We start from the raw sequence: 26,132 nt of genomic DNA on the forward strand, positions 1-26,132 counted from the left end.
TGCCTGCCCAAAGTTTGGGGTATAGAATGAGAAGCTGCGGTTAAATCGGAGGACAAGAAGAGATGTAAAAGCTCATCAATGGAGGACGAAGAAGGAACCTCACTAAAAACAGTTAGTTGTGAGTAAAGGTTCCAATTTGCCTGATCAAATTGCCAGCGTGGGTTACGAAGAGGTGGCGATTATGAAGGGGAAGTAAGAATGATTGGGAAATGATCGCTGTCATGTAAATCTGGGAGAACAGACCAGGTGAAGTCTAATGCGGCGAAGGAAGAGCAAACAGAGATCGATGCAAGAGAGTATGAGTCCGAGAATCAAAATGGGTGTGAGTACCTGTATTTAAAACATGGAGGGAGTGGGTAGCAAGAAAAGCCTCTAAATGAATGCCACGGGAATCACAGTGAGCCCCCCCCAGAGGAAATGATGGGCATTAAAATCGCCAAGTAACAGAAGTGGTGGCAGTAATGACGAAACAAGAAAGGCAATATCCGGGATAGATAATGCCCGAGAAGGAGAGAGATACAAAGAACAGAGTGTATACCACCTATGCAAGTGGATACGGGCTGCTGTGTAATGGAGCGAAGTACGAACAAATAGCTGATGGTACGGAATATCAGTGCATAGAAAAAGGGCACTTTCATTAAAGGTCTCATCAGGAAAAGGATCTGAAGAATACAATAAATTATAGCCTGAGATGGGATAGATAACAGCAGAGTGTAATTTTGGTTCCTGTAAGCAAACACCAACAGGGAAAAACTGGGAGAGCAACATCTGAAGCTCACCCCGATTACCCCTGAGGCAGCGTATATTCCACTGTAAATAGGCCATGATTGGTAGCGATAAAGATACCTGAAGTCCGCAGGTAAGGGTACCTACGGACTAGAGGGGTTAGCAAAGTCCACATGCGGTGGCAAAGGAAAACGTTCAAGCAGCGAAGGAATGGTGCGCTGTGAAGAAAGGAGTTGCGCAGATGGAGAAGAGGAAAGAGAAGGAACAGAGGGTGGATCAGTGTCCATTGATGGTTTGGTCTCAGCAATATATTCAGAGATTGCTTCAAGTGTTTTGGAGTTCAGAGACGTCGTATGGGAGACAATATTGGAGATGGAAGGAGGGGGAGTTTGAGTAAAGATCGGAACTGTAATGGACTGTACCATGGTATGAAAGGGGGGGCGAAATGGTGGAGGGAGCTGGAGAAGTGTGGGAGGGGACAGAAGAGGCAGGAACCTGGGAGGTGGCAGAAGAGGAAGAAACTTGGGAGGGGACAGGGGATGAAGGCACAGTACGCGGAGGAGGATGAACCTCCACACTTGTAACGGAGCCAGTGAAAGGGGAAGACCCAGGTACAGAGACTGGGAAGGTAAAATGTGGAGGTGGATGAAGGGAAGGAGGGGTTAAAGATTTGTTGGACCTCTGAGAAGTAGAAGGATGATTAGGAGGTGTCGTACGAGGTCTTGTCGATACCGGGGTTTGTGAGGGAGAACACAAAGAAGCGAGGACAGACTGAGGTGTTGAAGTAGGGACATCTGAGCCCAGGACAGCAAAAGAATGAGATACAGGAGTGACTATGGGACTGGCAACCGCAGAGGAGGCTGCAGAAGATGGGACCCCGGAAGTGGGGGGCGTTTTGAAACACGAGAATAAGAAACACGGGGCAGTCTCCCTTGGAGGCGGAGATGAGAAACTGCCATAGCATAAGGGAGACCGTCTGCCTCTTTGAGGCAACGAATTTCCCGCTCATTTAAGTAGACCTGGCAACGGCGAGAGTACGAAGGGTGAGCCTCATGACAATTAAGGCAAGAGGGAGGTCGACTGCAAGACGTATTAGAATGGTCATCGGCACCACAGACTGGGCATTCGGCTATAGATCTGCAATATTTTGCTGGGTGGCCAAATCGCCAGCAATTCCTACACTGTTGCGGCATAGGGATCACCTTCCGAACTTGTAACCGATGTCCTGCTACATAAACAGAGGATGGGAGTTCACGGCTGTCGAAAGTTAAACGAGCCACATTGCAAGGGTAACTTCTTCGCCCGCGGGCAGGAAGAACCTAAGTGTCTACCTTGAGAATTGGGAGATCTTGGAGTTCCAACTGTTCGAGAATGTCATTGCCACACATCTGAAAATTCTGTTGAACTATGGTATGGGGCAGAATAACAGTACCACTACAAGAATTGAGAGAATGATGTTTTTCGATAGTGATAGGAATAGTATCAATATGTGAAAGAAGAGAAAGATCATGAGCTTGGGTAGAATTCTGGACTGTGATGATGGGTGTACCACTCTTAAGAGCATGAAAGGAAATATCTCTACCAACGTGGCGTAGGAGCATTTTGCCAATACTATGGTCGGAAAGACAGGCAGTAGAAGAAGTCCGTCTTAGAGTAAAGAATTTAGTCCATTGTGTGGTCCGAAGCTGAGTGTGGAGAGGGAGCGCATGATGTGTCAGTCTTTTCCGAGTAGAATGGGAAGGTAACAAAGTAACATAATCAGGAGATTGTCATTGGCGTTTAGAAGTGGGACCAGAGTCGGTGCGACGTGGGATGGGCTGGCAATTCGAAAATCGCCGCACCGTAGAAGGAGAGGCCAGGAGCATAGTCAAAGGAGAGCGGAGGTCAGACAAATCAAAGGAGTCAGTCGAAACCCCGGCACATGAAGCGGGTGACAAAACAGCACCAGCAAGAGGTACAGGGGCCTTAGGAGTGTCCGAAGAGTGGCCTAAAGACGAGGCGAGGTCAGAATGGGGTGCGGTAACAATAAGGGGCCCGGGGGTAGCAGGGTCATGAATCGGGTACTCCATGGTTAGGTTACTTCTTTTTTTTTGTTTTAAGAAAAAAAAGAAAGAAGAAAACAAAAAATAAAAAAAAAAAAATGAAAAAAAGGGGGGACCGGGGAGGGATAGTTCCTAGGAGGAATGAAAGGGCCAGAAATCTCCCTTGGCACCCAAGAGGACCTCAGCACCGCAAGTAGCGCAGATGCAGCATGGAACCCGTGCCATACCCTACCCTTCATGCCAGTAAACCAGCAATCCGGGATAGCAACCTCACATCTGCCGAGCTACCTCGGTGGACAAAAGAGAGGGCGGCCGGATATCAGCCACAAAGCATACCTCCTTCGGCTACCACCCCCAGAATCCAAAAGGTGGCTTCCAGAGATACACCCGTCGCCCGAAAGACACCCAAAGCCACCCTCCGGGATACCGGAGAGGGATCGGGACATCCCCAGGCGATCCAGATTCCATGGCAAACTACGCCACCGCCAAGAACCTCAATGGAATGGGATGGACCCCGGTACCCTTTCCCCTACCTAGGAACTAGGGCGCCTGTGGGAAAAATCCCAAAGGTCAAAAAGAGGAAGGGCAAAAGGGAGGGGTGGGGAGGAGGAGGAGGAAAGAAAAATAAAGGGAAGATGGGTAGGATGGGATAGGGAAGGGGGGACTGGGGGGTAATTAGGTTCGGTCTGAGGAAGGAGACAGACAGGTCTAATTCCTCAGACCAAGAGCCTCTTCACCAAAACGTTGTCAATAAAGTATCACATTATGCTGCATTTGTGTCTATTTTTCCACAGTGTCAGTATTTTATACCATTTATCTTCAAAACAATTGTGCTGACTCCTATACCATGTGCCTACCCAACTCTTGGTACATCAGACTAATATCCTCTCTGGTTATAATACAATTTTTATTTATTTGCAAAGGTTACAATGTGTGATTTGCATTTTATATAGTGTTGTTAAGTACAAAGAAAGCCACTAACATGCCCGAGCATTTCGGACAGACTACTACTAATGTTTACACACTACTTAAAACTCAATGTAGGTTATAGAGTCATAAATTTTAATTATTTAGGGCTTCATAGGGAAGCCCTAGGTCTGTGGGAGTTGTACAGTGTTTAAAAATAGAAGGTAGTGAGGTTTGATCGAAGGGGAGAGTAACTCCAATTCCTTGAATCAAGAGGCTTTCAACAGCAGCATTGTATCCCCCCCTCTCCCTCCCTTTGAAGGAAAGGGAGGGTGATTGTTACATTGGGTTACCCTGCCAAGGTAGGTAGGTCACCCTGCCAAGGTGCATCATCACCCTGCAATGTGGGCCATGCTGCCTAGGTAGGCTACCCTGTCTAGGTGGGCCACCCTGTCTAGGTGGGCTACCCTGCCTAGGTGAGTCACCCTGCCTAGGTGAGTCACCCTGCCTAGGTGATTCACCCTGCCTAGGTGGGTTTTTCTGCAGAGTTGGAAAAATGACACTTAAAAAAAAATTATTCCCATCACTTTGCAATTCAATGAGTCTGCCAGAGACAGTCATGCAGAGCAGAGTGACCCAGCACTGCATCACTGCTCACCTTAACAAAATCTCCCCCTAACACATCCAAACATCAGCTAAATATATGAAAACTATATATCCATATTCTGTCACTAACTTATGAAAAACAATATAATGTTATTCTTAATATCTGTAATCCCTACAACCATTAAAACAGAATGTGTCCACATTATGTTAATATGTTATGTCTGGTTTCAAGTAGTGTGTAAACACTAGTACAGTGGAACCTCTACTTGCGAGCGTGTCCACGTGCGAGTTTTTCCAAATACGAGCAGTCGATGGGTCGATTTTTTGCTTCCATAGGCGAGCAAAATTTCCACAAGCGAGCAAACCTCAAGGCAGGTTCCTTGACACTGGTGAGGGACTCTTGCTCTTGATCTCGGGAATTGTATCTCATTTGTTTGTTGGACTATCTTATTGAAACTTGGGCAATGTATGATGGAAAGATGCTTCTTAACATACACCAAAAAAGAAAGAAATCTAAGTATAAATAATGGAGTTCACTTCTCAGCAATTAGCCACCCCTTAGTGGTAATTTCGAATGGTTTTTATGGTTGTATTCTCTTTTTTTTTGGTCTCATTTGATAGAATGGAAGATATATTACAGAAATAGATATGATTTTGATTGCTTTCACAATGAAAAGTACCTTGAAATAGAGCTCAACCTAGGAGAAATGGTCCATTGCTTGGCTGTTTCAGAGTAAACAAATCACGTCACTGTCCATTCCAACATGTAGTCGTGAATGAGTTGACATTATTTATACAATTACTGCAATAAGGAATAACAGTAAATCTTATATTTTTTGTGTGAATAAAAGTTACAAATTATTTATATAATAATAATAATAATAATAATAATAATAATAATAATAATGAAAGAAATCAAAACACAAATAATGGAGTTCACTTCTCAGCAATTAGCCACCCCTAATGACATATTTTATTCATTCTAGAGTATATATCGTGTTTCTATGTTATTCATATTGTTTGTTATGTCATACTAGATGAACTGTGATAGATAAATAAGCAGTATAGATGATATTAGCAAAATTATTCATTAAGTATTTTGCCTGGTGTCCAGACAAACTCTCGTCCACCGCCGACACCGCCCATACCACTACATGAATGACATATTTTATTCATTTTAGAGTATATATCAGGTTTCTATGTTATTTATATTGTTTATTATGTCACATTAGATGAAGTGAAATAGATAAATAAGCCGTAGAGTTGATATTAGCGAAATTATTGAAGTACAGAATTCCACTGGAACAGATTAATTGCATTTCAACTAATTTAAATGAGGAAAATTGACTCTGCAAACGAGCAAATCCAGTTGCAAGCAAGGACGTGGAACGGATTAAACTCGCAAGTAGAGGTTCCACTGTATTAGTCTGACTGAAATGCTCAGGCATGTTAGTGGCTTTTTTTATACTCAATAATATTTTATTACATGTAAATCACACATTGTATATTATGCAAAGAAATAAAAATTAATTTAATTTTAATTTAAAACTTGTGTGTGTTGTCAGAGGTATCAGTGGAGCAGCTTCGGCAGAGTATGCTGGTGTTCGGGCTGCAGGTGCGGCGAAGCAAGCACCTCCTCAACAAACAGGTGGGGGAGCTGCGCTATGCCCTGGGTGAAGCCAACCTCCAGCCAGACACACCACGCACTGTCACCAAGCCCATCATGCTCAAAAAGAAGGTACAGTTGACCCTTGAATTTCGTGATTAATCCATTCTGGAGTGTTTGCTGAAATTCAAAATTCACGATTTTCAAAACCCTTTTCCCCATAAGAAATAATGTAAATCAAATTAATCCGTTCCTAAGTCTGCCCAAAATGCCTAGCCATGCTAAGCGTTCTAGTGGTACACTCTGTAATCATTATTTAACTACATGTAAACCACACAACAACCAAATTCTGTAAATTCAACATTGTAATCTTTATAGAGAATAAACTTTGAATTGAATTGAGTTCCAGAAACCCAAAAGTAATTAAAAAATATTTTTTTACATTAAATGTACACTTATCTACACAGAAAACAATGAGACATGAAGCATAAAACAATAACTTCACTGGAGAGTTGTTGATGTATGGAAGACGGGAGGAGGGGAGAGGATGGAAGAGTTACTATTGTCTGGAAAGGGAATCCCCTTCAAGACTTCAGGTACCAAGTCCTTTTCCAGGGTTACTTCCCTTCTTTGTTTTTTACTGTCACTAGGATCAGCTTGAGAGTCACTGGACCAGTCACTCAAAAAATTGTTCGAGAAAGGTCGGCTTCTGGCGTTTCTTTAAAATTTGCTTAAAATGAGACAAGACGTTGTCGTTGAACATGTCGCATACACGGCCTGCAACAGCTTTGTCAGGGTGATGTTCCTCCACAAATCTTTCCATCTTAGTCCACATTGCACATATCTCCTTAATCTCTGAAGAAAGCAACTTCTTCCCTCTCTCTTCCTCCTCCTCTGCAGCAATTTCCTGAGCTGTGGTCTGTTGCTGTTGCAGATTAAGGTCTAGCAGCTCTTCAGTGGTTAGCTCTTCACTGTGGTCCTCCACCAACTCTTCCACATCCTCCCCACTAACCTCCAACCCCAGTGACTTCCCCTGTGCTACAATAGATTCCACAACTGGCATAGGGTTGTCAGGGTCAGCCTCAAACCCTTCAAAATCTTTGTCGAGAACACATTCTGGCCACAATTTTCTCCAAACAGAGTTCATCATCCTGGAAGTCATTCCCTGCCAAGCCTTACTTGTAAGGTTTATGCAATGGAGGATATTGAAGTGATCTTTCCAGAACTCTCTTAGGGTCAATTCAGAGTCCAAGGTATGTTAACCCCTTGAGGGTCCGTGCCGTAGATCTACGGCTTTACGTTGAGGGTCCAAACCGTAGATCTATAACATGAGCTCAGCTCACTCTGATAAGCTGTGAGCGGTAAATTTTGGCCTTCATATGAGAGAATACATCTATGTGGTATGTGTGCACCACATAAAACAAATCCTGCAGCACATAGTGCATAATGAGAGGAAAAAAACTGAGATCGTAATTTTCGATTAAAACAGCGACTTTGCAGTGTTTTTTCGTATGTTTTTTTATAGTGTATTTGCGATTTCTTGGTCTCATTTGATAGAATGGAACACATATTATAGAAATAAAGATGATTTTTATTGGTTTCAGTACTGGAAATGGTTGAAACTGAGCTCAAAGTGGCGGAAATGTTAAATTTTTGCCGATGTTCAAGAGTAAACAAATGACCTCACACATCTAATACACGCCAGCTGGTGGATCTAATATACGTTCACAAATGTGCTGATATTCTTTATACAATTATTACAATATTGCATAACAGTAAATCTTCTATTTTTTGGTTTGAATAAAAATTCATTATGTGAATAAAAAATAAAAATGGAATTCATTAGTAAAGCCTGAAAACATAACTAATGAACAGAGGAAATGTTAATTTAGTGCCAGGAATACCTGCATTGTTTATTCTGGATCCTATTTTGAAATTGGAATACTTTGAACTTTGCAATAAATTGGCCAAATTACCAATTTCCGATCACTTTATTTTGTAGTTGAAATAGTTGACTTGGCGAATTCTTGTGCTCAATCGACAGAATATAAGTAATACTAGTGAAATAGCTAAGAATTTGGTTGACTGGAATAATGTAATTGGCCTAAAATGGGAGTCAAAGTCCGTAAAATCGCCGATGCGTAAATATGGCTGACACGTCAAAATTCGCGAGAGCATAATTTCGTCAATTTTCCATCAAATTTCGTACTTTTTGTTTTATTACCATCAGAAAAAGATTCTCTACCATTTCATAAGAAAAAACAAAATTATTTTTTGAAAATTCTTGGACACTGGTGCACCCTTTGAAATTTGGCCTCTGGACCCTGAAAGGGTTAAAGCACCTTTGAAACATAGCTTTGGTGTAGAGTTTTTTGAAGTTTGAAATGATCTGCTGGTCCATGAGCTGGAGGAGAGGAGTGGTATTAGAGGGCAAGAACTTCCTTGTGATGAAATTAAACTCCTTCACCATTTGCTCTTCCAAGTCTGGAGGATGAGCAAGAGCAATGTCCATTATCGGGAGGCATTTCATACGACTACTGATTTCTAAGCCAAATCATAAAAATCAAGCCAATATTTTGATGAAAAAAGTTGCCGATTTCCAAAATTCGCGATATGTATTTAAAAAATACAGGTGCTCCTCGACTTACAGTGGTGCAACTTAATGATTTACTTACCTTTATATTCATATTTGACTTACAATATTTCAACTTACGATGGGTTCATCGGAATGTAACCCAATTGTAACTCGAGGAGCACCTGTAATTTCATCAGTTTCAGCACTAGACAAGATTCATATAGCATTATACTGTACCTTGTGTTCCTGCTTTTGTAGGAGTCAAGTCCCTGGGCAAGTGTCAGCAGTGGAGCTGGCAGTGAGGCAGTGTGGGGGCAAGTGCAGGTGGCCGTCCAGTACCAGGTGACAGGCACCTGGCAGGCACGGATAAAGGTGGTCCTCCTCCGAGCTCAGAGTGTCCTCATCAGTAAGGTCAGCTGGTCTCTCGTAATCTATTAAAACAGATATAAAAAAATCAGTTTAACAGAAGATTATGTAAACTCATAAATAGGGAAACATCACAGATAGAAGCATGGAGAAATGTTCAAAGCAATGAACACGTCAGACAGTTGAGCAAGTACAGCTGAACACTACATTAGAGACATTCCTAATACACACACTTCAGTTACGCAATATTTTCACTGAAGATCTTCCCATATATAGCTTTGATTAATCATGAGCTTTCTACTGAGGCCCATTCCATTGTTTCTTGGCATTTTATGTACCACTTCTCATATTCCTTGACCCATGATCCCTTAAATAGAAAACTAGTCATAAAATTTATTTCCAAATGGGCTTGATGGATTTTCAATGAACGATTCTCTTGCCTTTCTGAACATTCACTCATGAATGCCAAAATTAACCAGATTGGAGCAATATTTAGAAATATGCTTTCTGAAACACAAATTGTACCCTTATCTAAAATACTGTAATGCTGTATTTATAATACTAACAGAATTTAGCATTACTCTTCTTGTGAAAATCTCTGGGAAATTAATACTAACAAATTTGTTGACTCTACTGTAAAGTGTTGCAGAATTGTAGTGCTAATTGCAAAATCAGAGAAAATTTTATTTAATATACAGCCTCTCCTCACTTAACGACGGAGTTCCATTCCTAAGACCACGCTGGTAAATGAATTCGTTGCTAAGTGAGGAATATACTATAATGGTAGTGGGTTTGTGTCAACCATCTTTGATATTTTTTTAATGTCACCTTTGCACCATTTATAAATTTTTTAGTATATTTTTAAATGTTTATTCAGTAGTATACTGTATATTGTAATAAACAGAACAGAGGAAATCAGCTCTAATATACATTATTTAGGTATGCATACTGGTTAGAGAGCCCGTCGTAAATCTGAGTCATTGGTAAACAAGTACGTCGCTAAGTGACGAGAGGCTGTATAACGTATGGTATGGCTACAATCCTCAAGGCAAAAATTCCAATTTCTTGGCCAATTAAAATAACAACATTACACACTGTGCCAGTGTCATAAAAAATACAATACTGCACATTTAATACAAGAACAATGAAAAATTAAATAAAATGGAAAATTCAAATGTTTATTACTGCCGTTACTTTTATATTTTTTAAGCCACATAAATCAAATGATCTTTACCAAAAACATAGAGGAACACTTCATGTGCACCAATGGGCCACATTTTTTTTTAATCACACCGGCCATCACCTACCACGGTAGGGTGACCAACACATTCACAATCATTCATTCAATAGCTGTCTTGCCAGAGGTACACACACAGATCACAATTCAGATGGCCCTCTGAACTATAACATTCTTACCCCTCCTTCAGTGTACAGGCACTGTACTTCCCACCTCCAGGGCTCAAGTCCAACTAACCAGTTTCCCTGAATCCCTTCATTAATGTAACCTTGCTCACACTCCAGCATATAAAACATTAATAGATTTGATAAAATAAACTGAGGGGGTAAAAAATACTGTACAACAAATCCATATATAGAACTATTTTAATTAATCTGAAAATATGGGTGCACCACATGTACTAGATACTGTACCACGTATTGCATTTGTGAGTGAGAATATGTAAATGTGAGCAATAGTAATTTGTAATTGTGTAGGAATGTGTAATAAAAACAATATTTATATGTGGGTTTGTGAGGATGTATAACAGGGAACAACAGCTATACAAACAGGGAACAGCAGCTATACAAACAGGAAATAACAGTTATATGAACAAGAAACAGCTATACAAACAGGGAACAAGAGAACAGGGAATAACAGCTATACAAAACAGGGAACAAGAGAAATGGGAATAACAGTTATACAAACAGGGAACAACAGAACAGGGAATAGCAGCTATACAAACAGGGAACAGCTATACAAACAGGGAACAGCTATACAAACAGGGAACACCTATACAAACAAGGAACAGCTAAACAAACAGGGAACAGCACCTATACGAACAGGGAAAAACAGCTATAAGTGGGCATGTTGGGCTGAGCAACACAGAACAAAATAGATGAGGAATGCTATATGGTACAATCTCCGTAACATTGTAGGGGGGAAGCGAAGAGTACAAGATGGAAGTTGTGGTGAAGAGAGGTGAGGAGACTTTAGCTGTACACCACACCAAGCCCACACCAGGTCCCTCCCCAGTCTGGAACACTCCTTTCATCTTCGACGTGGCCCAGGACAAGGTCAGTACTGTACGCTCAAGAGTAAACTATTTCGTCAAGGTCCTTCCACCTAGATTAAGGTCACCAGTGGCATGTACTCAGGTTGTGTTCAGTGTTCATAGTAAGCTATGATACAGTTGGGCCCCACTTATATGGCAGGTTAGGTTCCAGGCTACTGCCGTAAAGCAGAAATCGCCGTAAAGTGGAACACCCTTTTTTTCCCTTATAAATGCATACTAGATAACAAGTTTACACTAACATATATTAAGTTAACAACAGAACTAGGCATCAGAAAACAATAAAAAAGTAAAATACACACATAGTGTATTCATTACTTACCTTAAAATATTTGTAGTCTTAATGTAGGGTCAGAGGTGAGTAAACGAGATAAAACGAATAAATGAGAGAGAGAGAATGAGAGAGGACAGGTGTAGAGTTATGTAAACAAACCAGGCAAATTTAAGTTTTGCAAACAAACGAAGTGTACATGTCCGGTTTGTGTACAAGTTACATTGTGTACAAGTTGTCTCTACATTGATACGGTAGAATAAATAAAGAAGAACACTCCCATTCTCATGTAACACCATTTTTAGAAGAAATGACATTCTGAGTGAAGGCAATGGAAGTCACTCACTCTGATTTTTTTGGGTTATCCGAGGTTCTCTACACACATGCTGTTATGTATGATAATCTATGTAACTGTATTTGTGTATACCTGAATAAACTTACATACATACGATATTGGCAGTTTGGAGGGATATGTTGTGTATCTTTATACGTATATGCTTCTAAACTGTTGTATTCTGAGCACCTCTGCAAAAACAGTGATAATGTGTGAGTGTGGTGAAAGTGTTGAATGATGATGAAAGTATTTTCTTTTTGGGGATTTTCTTTCTTTTTTGGGTCACCCTGCCTCGGTGGGAGACGGCCGACTTGTTGAAAAAAAAAAAAACATACGATATGATAGAGTGGATAGGGGAGCAATGTGGCAGATGTTGCAAGTATATGGAATAGGTGGTAAGTTACTAAATGCTGTAAAGAGTTTTTATGAGGATAGTGAGGCTCAGGTTAGGGTGTGTAGAAGAGAGGGAGAATACTTCCCGGTAAAAGTAGGTCTTAGACAGGGATGTGTAACGTCACCATGGTTGTTTAATATATTTATAGATGGAGTTGTAAAAGAAGTAAATGCTAGGGTGTTCGGGAGAGGGGTGGGATTAAATTATGGGGAATTAATACAAAATGGGAATTGACACAGTTGCTTTTTGCTGATGATACTGTGCTTATGGAAGATTCTAAAGAAAAATTGCAAAGGTTAGTGGACGATTTTGGGAGTGTGTGTACAGGTACAAAGTTGAAAGTGAACATAGAGAAGAGTAAGGTGATGAGGGTATCAAATGATTTAGATAAAGAAAAATTGGATATCAAATTGGGGAGGAGTAGTATGGAAGAAAGTGAATGTTTTCAGATATTTGGGAGTTGACGTGTCAGAGAATGGATTTATGAAGGATGAGGTTAATTATAGAATTGATGAGGGAAAAAAGGTGAATGGTGCATTGGGGTATATGTGGAGACAAAAAACATTATCTATGGAGGCAAAGAAGGGAATATATGAAAGTATAGTAGTACCAACACTCTTATATGGGTGTGAAGCTTGGGTTGTGAATACTGCAGCGAGGAGGTGGTTGGAGGCAGTGGAGATGTCCTGTCTAAGGGCAATGTGTGGTGTAAATATTATGCAGAAAATTCAGAGTGTGGAAATTAGGAGAAGGTGTGGAATTAATAAAAGTGTTAATAATAGAGCTGAAGAGGGTTTGTTGAGGTGGTTTGGTCATTTAGAGAGAATGGATCCAAGTAGAATTACATGGAGAGCATTTAAATCTGTAGGGGAAGGAAGGCGGGGTAAGGGTCGTCCTTGAGAAGGTTGGAAGGAAGGGGCCAGGGAGGTTTTGTGGGCGAGGGGTTTGGACTTCCAGCAGGCGTGCGTGAGCATGTTCGATAGGAGTGAATGGAGACAAATGGTATTTGGGACCTGACGATCTGTTGGAGTGTGAGCAGGGTAATATTTAGTGAAGGGATTCAGGGAAACCGGTTTTTATATAGCCGGACTCGAGTCCTGGAAATGGGAAGTACAATACCTGCACTCTAAAGGAGGGGTTTGGGATATTGACAGTTTGGAGGGATATGTTGTGTATCTTTATACATATATGCTTCTAAGCTGTTGTGTTCTGAGCACCTCTGCAAAAACAGTGATTATGTGTGAGTGAGGTGAAAGAGTTGAATGATGATGAAAGTATTTTCTTTTTGGGGATTTTTTCTTTCTTTTTGGGTCACCCTGCCTCGGTGGGAGACGGCCAACTTGTTAAAAAAAAAAAAAGATACGAAACGAATAATTTTCTACAGTTACCCCCAGTAACACATTTTCTCTGATGTTGGACTAGAGAAAATGTTATTCTTGCCATCACTCGTAAAAGTCTGGCTATGACATCTCATATTTATGTTTATTCTATTGTGGGGTGTATTTATCATCTTTAAATGTTATGCATCATGTTTATTATATATTTTTGAAAAAATATCATAGATGGATTAATGAAAATATGTATATTAACGTATTATATGACATTTAATGAGACTCGGTAATTATTATCATTACTAATATGATGTCTCGAGACATAAGACACTTACTGATTTTAATGTGTACCTGCATGCCAGCACATTATGTAAGTTTATTTAGGTACAGGTATACATAGGTTTGTAGACAGTAGGTTGGTAGACAGCAACCACCCAGGGAGGTACTACCGTTCTGCCAAGTGAGTGTAAAACAAAAGCCTGTAATTGTTTTACATGATAGTAGGATTGCTGGTGTCTTTTGTCTGTCTCATAAATATGCAAGATTACAGGTATGTCTTGCTACTTCTACGTACACTTAGGTCACAATAAACATACATGTACACGTTTATTTATACACACTCATCTGGGTTTTCTTTGATTTTATCTTAGTTCTTGCTCTAATTACTTTTGCTTTTATATCCATGGGGAAGTGGAATAAGAATCTTTCCTCCGTAAGCCATGCATGTTGTAAAAGTCAACTAAAATGCCGGGAACAATGGGCTAGTAACCCCTTTTCCTGTAAAAATTACTAAAAAGAATAAGAAGAAAATTGTCAAAGTGGGAAGCTTGAATGTGCATGGATGTTGTGCGAATGATAAGAAAGAGATGGTTGTGGATGTTATGAATGAGAAGAAGCTGGATATCCTGGCTTTAAGTGAAACAAAGATGAAGGGGGTGGGAGAGTTTCAGTGGAGAGGAATAAATGGGATTAGGTCAGGGGTTTCTAAAAGAGTTAGAGCTAAAGAAGGAGTAGCAATAATGTTGAAGGATGAGCTATGGCAGGAAAAAAAGGACTATAAATGTATTAATTCAAGGATTATGTGGAGTAAAATAAAGGATGGATGTGAGAAGTGGGTTATAGTAAGTGTTTATGCACCTGCGGAAGAGAGAAGTTAGAGGAGAGAGATTTTCGGAAATGTTGAGTAATTGCGTGGGGAGTTTTGAACCAAGTGTGAGAATACTTGTGGCTGGGGATTTTAATGCTAAAGTGGGAAAAAATGTTGTGGAGGGAGCAGTAGGTAAATTTGGGGTGCCAGGGGTAAATGAAAATGGGGAGCCTTTAATTGAGCTATGTGTAGAAAGAGGTTTGGTAATAATACATATTTTACGAAAAAAAGGATAAATAAATATACAAGGTATGATGTAGCACGTAATGAAAGTAGTTTGTTAAATTATGTATTGGTGGATAAAAGGTTGATGGGTAGGCTCCAGGATGTACACGTTTAAAGAGGGGCAACTGATATATCGGATCATTATCTAGTTGTAGCTACAGTTAGAGTAAGAGGTAGATGGGATAAGAGGAAAATGGCAACAACAAGTAAGAGGGAGGTGAAAGTGTATAAACTAAGGGAGGAGGAAGTTCGGGTGAAATATAAGCAACTAATGGCAGAAAGGTGGGCTGGTGCAAGTATGAGTAGTGGAGGGTTGAAGAGGGTTGGAATAGTTTTAAAAATGCAGTATTAGAATGTAGGGCAGAAGTTCATGGTTATAGGAGGGTGGGTGCAGGAGGAAAGAGGAGTGATTGGTGGAATGATGAAGTAAAGGGTGTGATAAAAGAGAAAAAGTTAGCTTATAAGAGGTATTTACAAAGCAGAGTGTTATAAGAAGAGTAGAGTATATGGAGAATAAAAGAAATGTGAAGAGAGTGGTGAGAGAGTGCAAAAGGAGAGCGGATGATAGAGTGGGAGAGGTACTGTCAAGGAATTTTAATGAAAATAAGAAAAAAATTTAGAGTTAAACAAGTTAAGAAAGCCTAGGGAACAAATGGATTTATCAGTTAAAACAGAGAAGGGGAGTTAGTAGATGGGGAGATGGAGGTTTTGGGTAGATGGCGAGAATATTTTGAGGAACTTTTAAATGTCGATGAAGAAAGGGAGGCGGTAATTTCATGCACTGGCCAGGGAGGTATATCTTTTAGGAGTGAAGAAGAGCAGGATGCGAGTGTGGTGGAGGTGCGTGAGGCATTACGTAGAATGAAAGGGGGTAAAGCAGCTGGAACTGACGGGATCATGACAGAAATGTTAAAAGCAGGGAGGGACATAGTATTGGAGTGGTTGGTATTTTTGTTTAATAAATGTATGAAAGAGGGGAAGGTACCTAGGGATTGACAGACAGCGTGTATAGTCCCTTTATATAAGGGAAGGGGGACAAAAGAGATTGTAAAAATTATAGAGGAATAAGTTTACCGAGTATACCAGAAAAAGTGTACGATAGGGTTATTATTGAAAGAATTAGAGGTAAGACAGAATGTAGAATTGCGGATGAGCAAGGAGGTTTTAGAGTGGGTAGGGGATGTGAAGATCAAGTGTTTACATTGAAGCATATATGTGAACAGTATTTAGATAAAGGTAGGAAAGCTTTTATTGCATTTATGGATTTAGAAAAGGCATATGATAGAGTGGATAGGGGAGCAATGTGGCAGAGGTTGCAAGTATATGGAATAGGTGGTAAGTTACTAAATGCTGTAAAGAGTATTTATGAGGATAGTGAGGCTTAGGTTAGGGTGTGTAGGAGAGAGGGAGACTACTTCCCAGTAAAAGTAGGTCTTAGACAGAGATGTGTAATGTCACCATGGTTGTTTAATATATTTATAGATGGGGTTGTAAAAGAAGTAAATGCTAGGGTGTTCGGGAGAGGGGTGGGATTAAATTATGGGGAATTAAATACAAAATGGGAAGTGACACAGCTACTTTTTGCTGATGATACTGTGCTTATGGGAGATTCTAAAGAAAAATTGCGAAGGTTAGTGGACGAATTTGGGAATGTGTGTAAAGGTAGAAAGTTGAAAGTGAACATAGAAAAGAGTAAGGTGATGAGAATATCAAATGATTTAGATAAAGAAAAATTGGATATCAAATTGGGGAGGAGGAATATGGAAGAAGTGAATGTTTTCAGATGTTTGGGAGATGACATGTCAGCGGATGGATTTATGAAGGATGAGGTTAATCATAGAATTGATGAAGGAAAAAAGGTGAGTGGTGCATTGAGGTATATGTGGAGGCAAAAAATGTTATCTATGGAGGGAAAGAAGGGAATGTATGAAAGTATAGTAGTACCAACACTCTTATATGGGTGTGAAGCTTGGGTTGTAAATGCTGCAGCGAGGAGGCAGTTGGAGGCAGTGGAAATGTCCTGTCTAAGGGCAATGTGTGGTGTAAATATTGTGCAGAAAATTCAGAGTGTGGAAATTAGGAGGTGTGGAGTTAATAGTATTAGTCAGAGGACTGAAGAGGGTTTGTTGAGGTGGTTTGGTCATTTAGAGAGAATGGATCAAAGTAGAATGACATGGAGAGCATATAAATCTGTAGGAGAAGGAAGGCAGGGTAGGGGTCGTCCTCGAAAAGGTTGGAGGGAGGGGGTTAAGGAGGTTTTGTGGGCGAGGGGTTTGGACTTCCAGCAAGCATGCGTGAGCGTGTTATATAGGAGTGAATGGAGACAAATGGTTGGAGTGTGAGCATGGTAATATTTAGTGAAGGGATTCAGGGAAACCGGTTATTTTATATAACCGGTCTTGAGTCCTGGAAATGGGATGTACAGTGCCTGCACTATAAAGGAGGGGTTTGGGATATTGACAGTTTGGAGAGATATATTGTATATTTTTATATGTATATACTTCTAAACTGTTGTATTCTGAGCACCTCTGCAAAAACAGTGATTGTGTGAGCGAGGTGAAAGTGTTGAATGATGAAAATATTTTCTTTTTGGGGATTTTCTTCCTCTTTGGGTCGCCCTGCCTCGGTGGGAGACGGCCGACTTGTTGGAAAAAAAATATATATATACACCTACCATCCGACTTACGACCTGCTCGACTTGCGACCGTGCTTTTTTATGCCAAATTTCTGGGAAATAAACAAGTGTTTGTGCTGTACACAGTGTTTATCCTAAACCTTACAGTATAAAATACAGTACTAACAGCATAAAAAGTAAAGTAAAACATGAAATACCAAAATAAAACAATAAAATAGTCATTACAAAAATGATATTTTGATATTCAGTAGTAAAGTTCAACTTACGACCGGTTTCTCGGAACCGAACTCGGTCGTAAGTCGGATGGTAGGTGTATATATATATATACATACATATATATATACATACATATATATATATATATATATATATATATATATATATATATATATATATATATATATGAAATATGAAATAAATTTTAAAAACATCTGAAATTTTGGAGTTTCCAGACATAATGGAGAGATTTAGTGCTTACGGATCTCATATAGAATGTAAACAAACTGGGTGGGGTACGGTGATCGTATTAGAAAGTCAGGTGGGGGGAGCTGTATAGAGAGTTTCGGTCATAATTTGAAATGACCATATTAGCGGAACGCTGTAAAACGAAACGTCGTAAAGCGGGGCCCTACTGTATAATGATCTAATCTTGTTTATTTTTTTTCTTTCTCTTTGGGTCACTCTGCCTCGGTGGGAAATGGCTGACATGTTAAGAAAAAATTCTTATTTATGTATATACCGTACTGTAAATCTGAGTGTTGGGGCAAGTGTATCCATAAGAGAATGTATAACCATTATTATAATTATTACAACTATTATAACTATTATTATTACACATAATTCTGATTTAAATCTGTGGAGGTCATACAGAGAATGGGGTATGGAAGGTAATCAGATTTAATCAGAAGAGAGAGGGCAGTTCCAACTCCTTGCATCAAAATTCGTCTACTCGTATCAGAGCACTCCTCCTTTAAGGGTACGGTTCGTTTTTACCATAATTGCTGTTACTGTTACTATTAGTCATTTCCTGCCTTGCTCTCCTGGTATGTGACACAGGTGAGCGAGCACTGGGTCGAGATGAAGCTGGTCCGCCTGGGTAGGCTGAAGAAAACGATCATCCTGGGCCACTCCTTCTTGGGCTTGGACACCACCCCCAGTGGGTCACAACACTGGCAGGACATCATCAATGCCATGGATCAAGAAGTGACACGTTGGCATCCTATCATCCTTCACAACTGACACCATTACCAGTCTATCTCATGCAGCCCAAGTCATCCAAGAAATCTTTCTAGAAATGTCATCTGCAATATTAACCAATATTGATGAACAAAATGGCACAATACCGTGACTGGAACAATACACAAATAACCTGCACAAAGAAAGAGAAGCTCTCCTGCAATGCCCTCTCTCTTGTCCTATGAATGACCCCACTACTACCATTAACCCTTAAACTGTCCAAACGTAGATCTACGTCCACGTGCGGAGGGCTCCGAACGTAGATCTACATCCACGTGCGGAGGGCTCCGAACGTAGATCTACATCCACGTGCGGAGGGCTCCGAACGTAGATGTACATCCATGTGCGGAGGGCTCCGAACATAGATCTACTTTTTTTTACATGCTTTCAAATGGGGAAAATCAAGGTCGGAGCGCTATGCACGTGAACGCAGATCTACGTTTGGACAGTTTAAGGGTTAATATTACTTTTGCCATTACCATTACTCTTGTCTCCCTACACCCTTCACTCCCCCTTCTATTTCTTGTCCCACTAAAACTACTCTCTCTACTTTCTACCACCACTACTACTACTACCACCACCACCACCACCACTACTGCTACTACTACTACTACTACTACTACTACTACTACCAGCCTTACCACTGCCACTACTACTTTTCCTTCCTCTCATGGTCCCATCCCTATCCAGACCTCCTATATATACTGGCTTGCTCTCTCTTGTGTTAGTGTGCCTTTGTAAATGGACCAAATAAGACAAACATCATGAACTTCTCTCTATGTGCAGGTTATTTGTGCAATATTGATGACACTGGTGTAATCCGCTGCTGAAGTCATCCAATGTCAGACATCCTCTGGACAAAAAAAACAGCACCAAGGTTATCCGAGAGACAAGTATACAGTTTACAAAACATCAAATGTTGAATAATTATGGTATAGTGAACTTAAATTACAAACTATTACATACCATTATTATTATTACACTGATGGGAAAATACCAAACTTGAGGTCACATACCACGTAAGGAATGGATGGTAATCATATTTGATCTGAGAAAGGGGAGGGGTGGCTCCAATTTCTAAGCTCAAGTGTTGAAAACTCACGACATTGTGAACTTTGATAATTTACAAGCTATGTTACTGTATATGTCCCAGGGTTAACACCTTTTTCTCGCTAGATAAAAGTTAAAAGGATAAGAACAATAAACACTAAGAAATTAAGTATGTACTTTGACTCAAAATAATGGATTTTTGGTCAAAATTTTTAGGTTAGCACAGTTTATGTTTTACACATTGGTTTAAGACACAAATCTGGCTGCACATCATTAAGAAGTGCTGTATGATCTTATGGGTTTAGAGGTTAGTTATGATTATAAAATTAACGTATATTGTTACAGTCAGCTGAACAGCCGACTGTAACGATATACTGTCTGTAATTTTACTTAAATGCTATTGAAAGAATGCATAAAAATTGAATAGCACATGCTGGGAAAGCATTCCCGTCCTTTATTCAATTCTTGGCTGCATTTTTTCAGTCGTGTTTACAAAACAATTGCATTATTGGTGTATAAAGGAGCTTCATAAGAGCACTGACTACAATATTCATGGTTATATTATGAAGACTATAAAGACAATACTGTGACTGGAACAATACAGCCTCTCCTCACTCAGCAACGTACTCGTTTACCGACACATCGGACTTACGACAGGCTCTCTGACCAGTATTTGTACCTAAATGTATATTAGAGCATATTTCCTCTGTTCTGTTTATTACAATATACAGTACATTACTGTACAAGCATTTAAGAATATACCAGAAATGTTATAAATAGTGCAAAGGTGACATTAAAACTATCAAAAATGGCTGACACAAACCCACTACCATTATAGTATGCTCCACACTTAGCCATGAATTCGTTTACCAACATGGTCTTAGGAACGGAACTCTGTTGTTAAGCGAGGAGAGGGTGTACACACACAACCTACACGTAGGAGAGAGAAACTTACGACGTTATTTCGGTCCGACTTGGTCCAAGTTGTGTTACTTGTTATGGTCCAAGTCAGACCAAAATATCGTCATAAGTTTCAGTATCCTGTATGCAAGTTATCTGTGTATTCTTCTTATTTTAATGGAGAAGAGCTACACAGGTCACACCAGGTGCTGTGACCAGGGCACAACCAGGTGCTATGATCAGGGCATAACCAGGTGCTCTGACCAGGGCACAACCACGTGCTGTGACCAGGGCACAACCACGTGCTGTGACCAGGCCACAACCACGTGCTGTGACCAGGGCACAACCATGTGCTGTGACCAGGTCACAACCACGTGCTGTGACCAGGGCACAACCACGTGCTGTGACCAGGGCACAACCACGTGCTGTGACCAGGCCAATCAGGTTTAATTCAAAGGGAAGGTGGTTCCAATTCCTTGGATCAGGAGCCATGAACAGATTGAAAGGACACTCCTTGAAGGGTAGCGTTTTAATACACGTTAGTCTTTGTCCATTTTCATATTCCTTTCTAGACTTTCACCACAAAATTACACAGTCAGGGTTTGGAACTTTTTTGTGACTAATATTAATAACTTCCTGTAATCTTTCTAATAAAGAAATATTGTTATTTATTAATTTAAAAGTATATTTCCTTTTGAAACATTCTTGTGACAAGTAAAAAATGTTGAAAACTGGGGATGTAAAGTGAGGGGAGGGGTGGTGGGGAAAGTTTACCTGGGTGTTCCATGGGTCAACACCCTCACGGACTGGGCCATGACCATGCTGCAGGGGACTGGTCATAACCAAGGGCTTTCTGCATGCACAACCATATATCACCCATCTCGATACAAACATTGTATTACGTGGAAATAAATCTTGGACTTTGGTGATTTGATGAAGATGAGGGTAATTAAGTCTTTGGATCAAAAGCCCTTCATCAGCACCAAAACTGATAAACAAAAAAAATATTCTCTTCTTTAAACCATAAAAAGTATGATGGGCACTTAGTTGATGGATCCTAAGTTTATTGAAGTACAGATACACACAAGTACAATTATCATACATAGTTTAAAGTGTATAAATTACATAGGTTAACCCAAAACAGTCAGACTAAGTGACTTATTTTCATTGGAGTCCTTGATTTCCATTAGATGTATCTCATCTTTGCATGGCATCAAGGTTCCTTACCTTTCAAGAAGTTGCACAGTTTACAACACTTACATAACTTCCACTCAAGTCTATTCCAAAACTACAACTGTCAAAACAAGGGAAGTTTCAAAATCACTACAAATATTAACATACACTTGAATGGTATACAATACCTAGAAGATTTCTGAAGACTATAGTACTCTTCAACTCCAAGACTAGGGGACTGATTACCTCATCTTTTGTATACGTTATAGTTCTACAGCATGTCCTTGAATTTGTATTGATAAAGAAACTGGATGGCAAAACGTCTACAAATAAAGAAACCCCGATGTTGCACATGTTTAATTCTTCAACTATTATGATAAAATGCAGCTTCTTGTTTGTCATGCATATGTAGATCTCTCCACGATTGTTACAAAAAACGCGATTCTAAAAGCTTAGAGATCTCCAGTGAATACTAGAAAGGACTACCCTTCTAGCATCCAGCCTGTTACTGGGTTTTCATAACAATTAGTCATTATCCTTGTCCAATTATTCATTAGAATTCAGTATGAATTATTAGTGCTTCAGGATTACAACTGGTAGGCTACTAACTAAAGAAATTAAAATTTAATAAATTTATTAAGTTGTCTAGGCGTATATCAAATTGAATTAAATTAATCACAGTAATCAAAATAATATTAATCACTTCTCTCGTGTACAGTAGTATTGTGCTGAAAGCACATATCACATTTATAATTCTTAAGTACCGTCTGGTACATTAACCCTTTCAGGGTCCAAGGCCCAAATCTGGAGTCACGCACCAGTGTCCAAGAATTTAAAAAAAAAAAATTTGTTATTTTTTCTTATGAAATTGTAGAGAATCTTTTTGTGAAGGTAATAAAACAAAAAGTACGAAATTTGGTGGAAAATTGACGAAATTATGCTCTCGCGAATATTGATGTGTCAGCGATATTTACGAATCGGCGATTTTGCCGACTTCGACTCCCATTTTAGGCCAATTCCATTATTCCAATCAACCAAATTCTTAGCTATTTCACTAGTATTACTTCTATTCTATCGATTGAGCACAAGAAATCGCCAAGTCAACTGTTTCAACTACAAAATAAAGCGATCGGAAATTGTTAATTTGGCCAATTTAACACAAAGTTCAAAATATTCCAATTTCAAAATAGGGTCCAGAATGAACAATGTAGGCATTCCTGGCACTAAACTAACATTTCCTCTGTTCATTAGTTATGTTTTGAGGCTTTACAAATAAATTCCATTTTGATTTTTTATTCACATAATGAATTTTTATTCACACCAAAAAATAGAAGATTTACTGTTATGTAATACTGTAATAATTGTATAAATATCATCACCATATTTGTGAATGTATATTAGACCCACCAGCTGACGTGTATTAGACGTGTGAGGTCGTTTGTTTACTCTTGAATATCGGCAAAAATTTAACATTTCTGCTACTTTGAGCTCAGTTTCAAGCCATTTCCAGTGCTAAAACCAATCAAAATCATCTCTATTTCTGTAATATGTCTTCCATTCTATCAAATGAGACCAAGAAATCGCAAATACAACTATAAAAAACATACGAAAAAACACTGCAAAGTTGCTGTTTTAATCGAAAAATCATGATTTCATTTTTTTTCTCTCATTATACACAGTGTGCTGCAGGATCTGTTTTATGTGGTGCACACATATCACATAGATGTATTCTCTCATATCTAGGCCCAAATGTACCACTCACAGTTTATCAGAGTGAGCTGAGCTCATGGCGTAGATCTACGGTTTGGACCCTGAACGTAAAGCTGTAGATCTACGGGACGGACCCTGAAAGGGTTAACATTTAATAAGATATTACAAATATGTACAAGTAAGTTTGTGTGTGTGTGTGTGTAAGTGCTCTAAGTAGTTCGCTATGTCTCACGACTCTACTAGACTTAAACAAGTGACTGACAAAGTCCTCTCAAACTAAGTTCTTGACCAAATGGCAATCAGAACAGTCTGCTTGAACAATAAAACGACTGATAAGCCAAACAACAATATAACAAGCAACTGCAACACAATCAGGAACAAGGAGATAATATAAAGACAGCTAGTAGGGACCATCAGCAGATCCTCCACGAAAGTCACAAAACTCCCATACTACTGAATCTAAGTTCAGCATAAGAAAATACCCGACTGTGACAATGCACAGATACCAGTACAAGTTAGGTCAGAAGCAACAGCTCAGGACCTGAGTTGCTCAGAGTGTCTAAGCGACACACAACCTCAGTACAACGTCGAAAATCACTAAGTCTATCCAAAGTTCTGTGAACAGAGTCTCCAGAACTAACAATAATAATGAGACAAGAGACGATCTTCCAACAAGGGCCAATAAGGGAGATTTAGGCACTTGTCAAGAATACGTCAAACCACCAAGAGAGTCTAGACCAGACTGAATACTTCAGGCGAGGTGAGGACACCCCCCCCTCGATCACGTGATAGCTCCGTGGACAGCTGCAGCTCAGCAACAACGAGAAGCCAGCAGGGAAACGAGCCACAAGCGATAATTACAGTAGTTAGACAATCAAGACTTGAACTTTGAGCACATAATATATGTGTTACATCCTACCTAACAACATAACTAAGTCAAATAATAATATAAAGCAATATATTCATGACTTAGCTATTATCGCAAATATAAGCAGTATAAAATTATATGAAAAGGTAATATACATGTAATATATATACATAATATATATTGCAACCCATTCAGGGGTTGCAACACCCCCCCAACACGACAAACGGTCGCACTAGGAGTTGTATTAATGTCTTTCACATTATTACTGATTACTCAGGTTACTTTACTAACAATATAATATAAACATTATTCAGAGTCATTCTAATGCCAAGCACTTCTATAATTTAACAGTGTCTGTTTCACTATAAGTTATGCCCCTAGTACTAGGGCAGTACACAGTATCGTATCTCTGCATTCTCGTGGTTATGTACATCAGTGTAGAGACAGGATAGCGTAGACAAGCATGGCAGGTTGAGGCTCGATCATAGTAGAGGAGACTGCATTCCACTCTTAAGTAGTGGCTGTGGAATGCTATGTAGTATGGACATCTGAGTATGAAACAGCTAATGGTGTGTAGTGAGGGGGGGTTCTGCGGCAGGACAGTGTTCCGTCACGCAGTACATCGCCCACACCACACTATCCACTCAACACTCAGCTTCTGTCTCCTCCTCACACACATATCATCACTACTGTAAATATATAAATAACATAATTAGACATGACATGAGTATACATAGTTAATATGGGCTGGAGGGATTAAGTTACTCTACTGAATTTGACATAGCAAGTAACAAAAGGTATTTGGGTATTAAAATTACGTTAATTTAATGTAACTGATAATTATTAAGGATGTGACAGAGCATCAGCAATTACATTACAATGACCACTTATGTGCTTTATACTAATAGAATAAGGTTGGATTCTGAGAGCCCACCTCATGATCCTAGCATTTTTACTCTTCATAGTGTTTATGTAGGTGAGTGGATTGTGGTCTGAAAAAACGTTAATTTTAAATGGGGAAGTGCCCAAATACACGTCAAAATGTTCCAAAGACACCACAAGAGCTAGAGCCTCTTTCTCAATAGTGGCATAATTTTTCTGGTGTCGTTTAAGCTTAGATGAATAGTAACATATAGGATGGAGAATGTCAGTGGATGTTGACTGTTGGAGTAGCACAGCACCCACTGCATAACCACTCGCATCTATATGTAAAAAGAATGGAAGATTGAAATTAGGACTTTTCAACACAGGAGCAGAGGATAGCAAGCGCTTCAACCTTTTGAACGAGTCTGAACAATCTCTAGTCCAGATGAACTGAACTTTGCTACTAGTAAGCTCAGTGAGAGGAGCTGCAATCTGAGAAAAGTTTGGACAGAACCTGCAATAATATCCTGCCATACCCAGGAATCTCTGTACTCCCTTCCTATTCTGTGGCACTGCAAATTCAGAAATTGCACGAACCTTAGCCTCAATAGGAGCAACCTCACCTTGGCCGATACAAAAGCCTAGATAGGTAATCTTGGCTTGACCAAAACTACATTTAGCTAAGTTAACAGTGAAGTTGTAGTGCGCCAGTCTCTCAAACAATGCTCTGAGATGTGTCAAGTGCTGTTCCCACTCGTCACTGTACACCACTAAGTCGTCAAGGTAGGCTTCTACTCCCTCTAAGTTGTGGGTCAACTCGTTCATTATACGTTGGAATGAAGAAGCCGCATTACATAGGCCGAAGGGGGTGACGAGGTA

General features: G+C 39.7%; 2 protein-coding genes across 10 annotated transcripts in view; one reads left to right on the top strand and one right to left on the bottom strand.

The window, feature by feature from the left end:
• Positions 1–21,305, top strand: part of LOC128687090 (synaptotagmin-11) — an 87,584-nt gene extending 66,279 nt beyond the window's left edge. For 8 of the 9 annotated variants that reach the window (XM_070098418.1, XM_070098416.1, XM_070098417.1 and 5 more), the window contains 4 exons: positions 5,846–6,018; positions 8,720–8,872; positions 10,982–11,119; positions 18,509–21,305. In XM_070098418.1, the coding sequence (XP_069954519.1) occupies positions 5,846–6,018; positions 8,720–8,872; positions 10,982–11,119; positions 18,509–18,691 (647 nt within the window). In that variant the 3' untranslated portion in view covers positions 18,692–21,305. The remainder of the gene's footprint in view (positions 1–5,845; positions 6,019–8,719; positions 8,873–10,981; positions 11,120–18,508) is intronic. The other variant, XR_011393739.1, reaches the window with a different exon arrangement.
• A 1,123-nt stretch (positions 21,306–22,428) lies between these two features.
• The window catches only part of LOC138854544 (macro domain-containing protein CT2219-like), a 73,149-nt gene continuing 69,445 nt past the window's right edge, over positions 22,429–26,132 (bottom strand). Inside the window, exon 4 of the mRNA XM_070098424.1 lies at positions 22,429–25,078. The gene's annotated coding sequence lies outside the window, so the exon portion shown is untranslated. The remainder of the gene's footprint in view (positions 25,079–26,132) is intronic.

This window comes from Cherax quadricarinatus, chromosome 62 (assembly GCF_038502225.1).
Source record: "Cherax quadricarinatus isolate ZL_2023a chromosome 62, ASM3850222v1, whole genome shotgun sequence".
Taxonomy (NCBI): Eukaryota; Metazoa; Arthropoda; class Malacostraca; order Decapoda; family Parastacidae; genus Cherax; species Cherax quadricarinatus.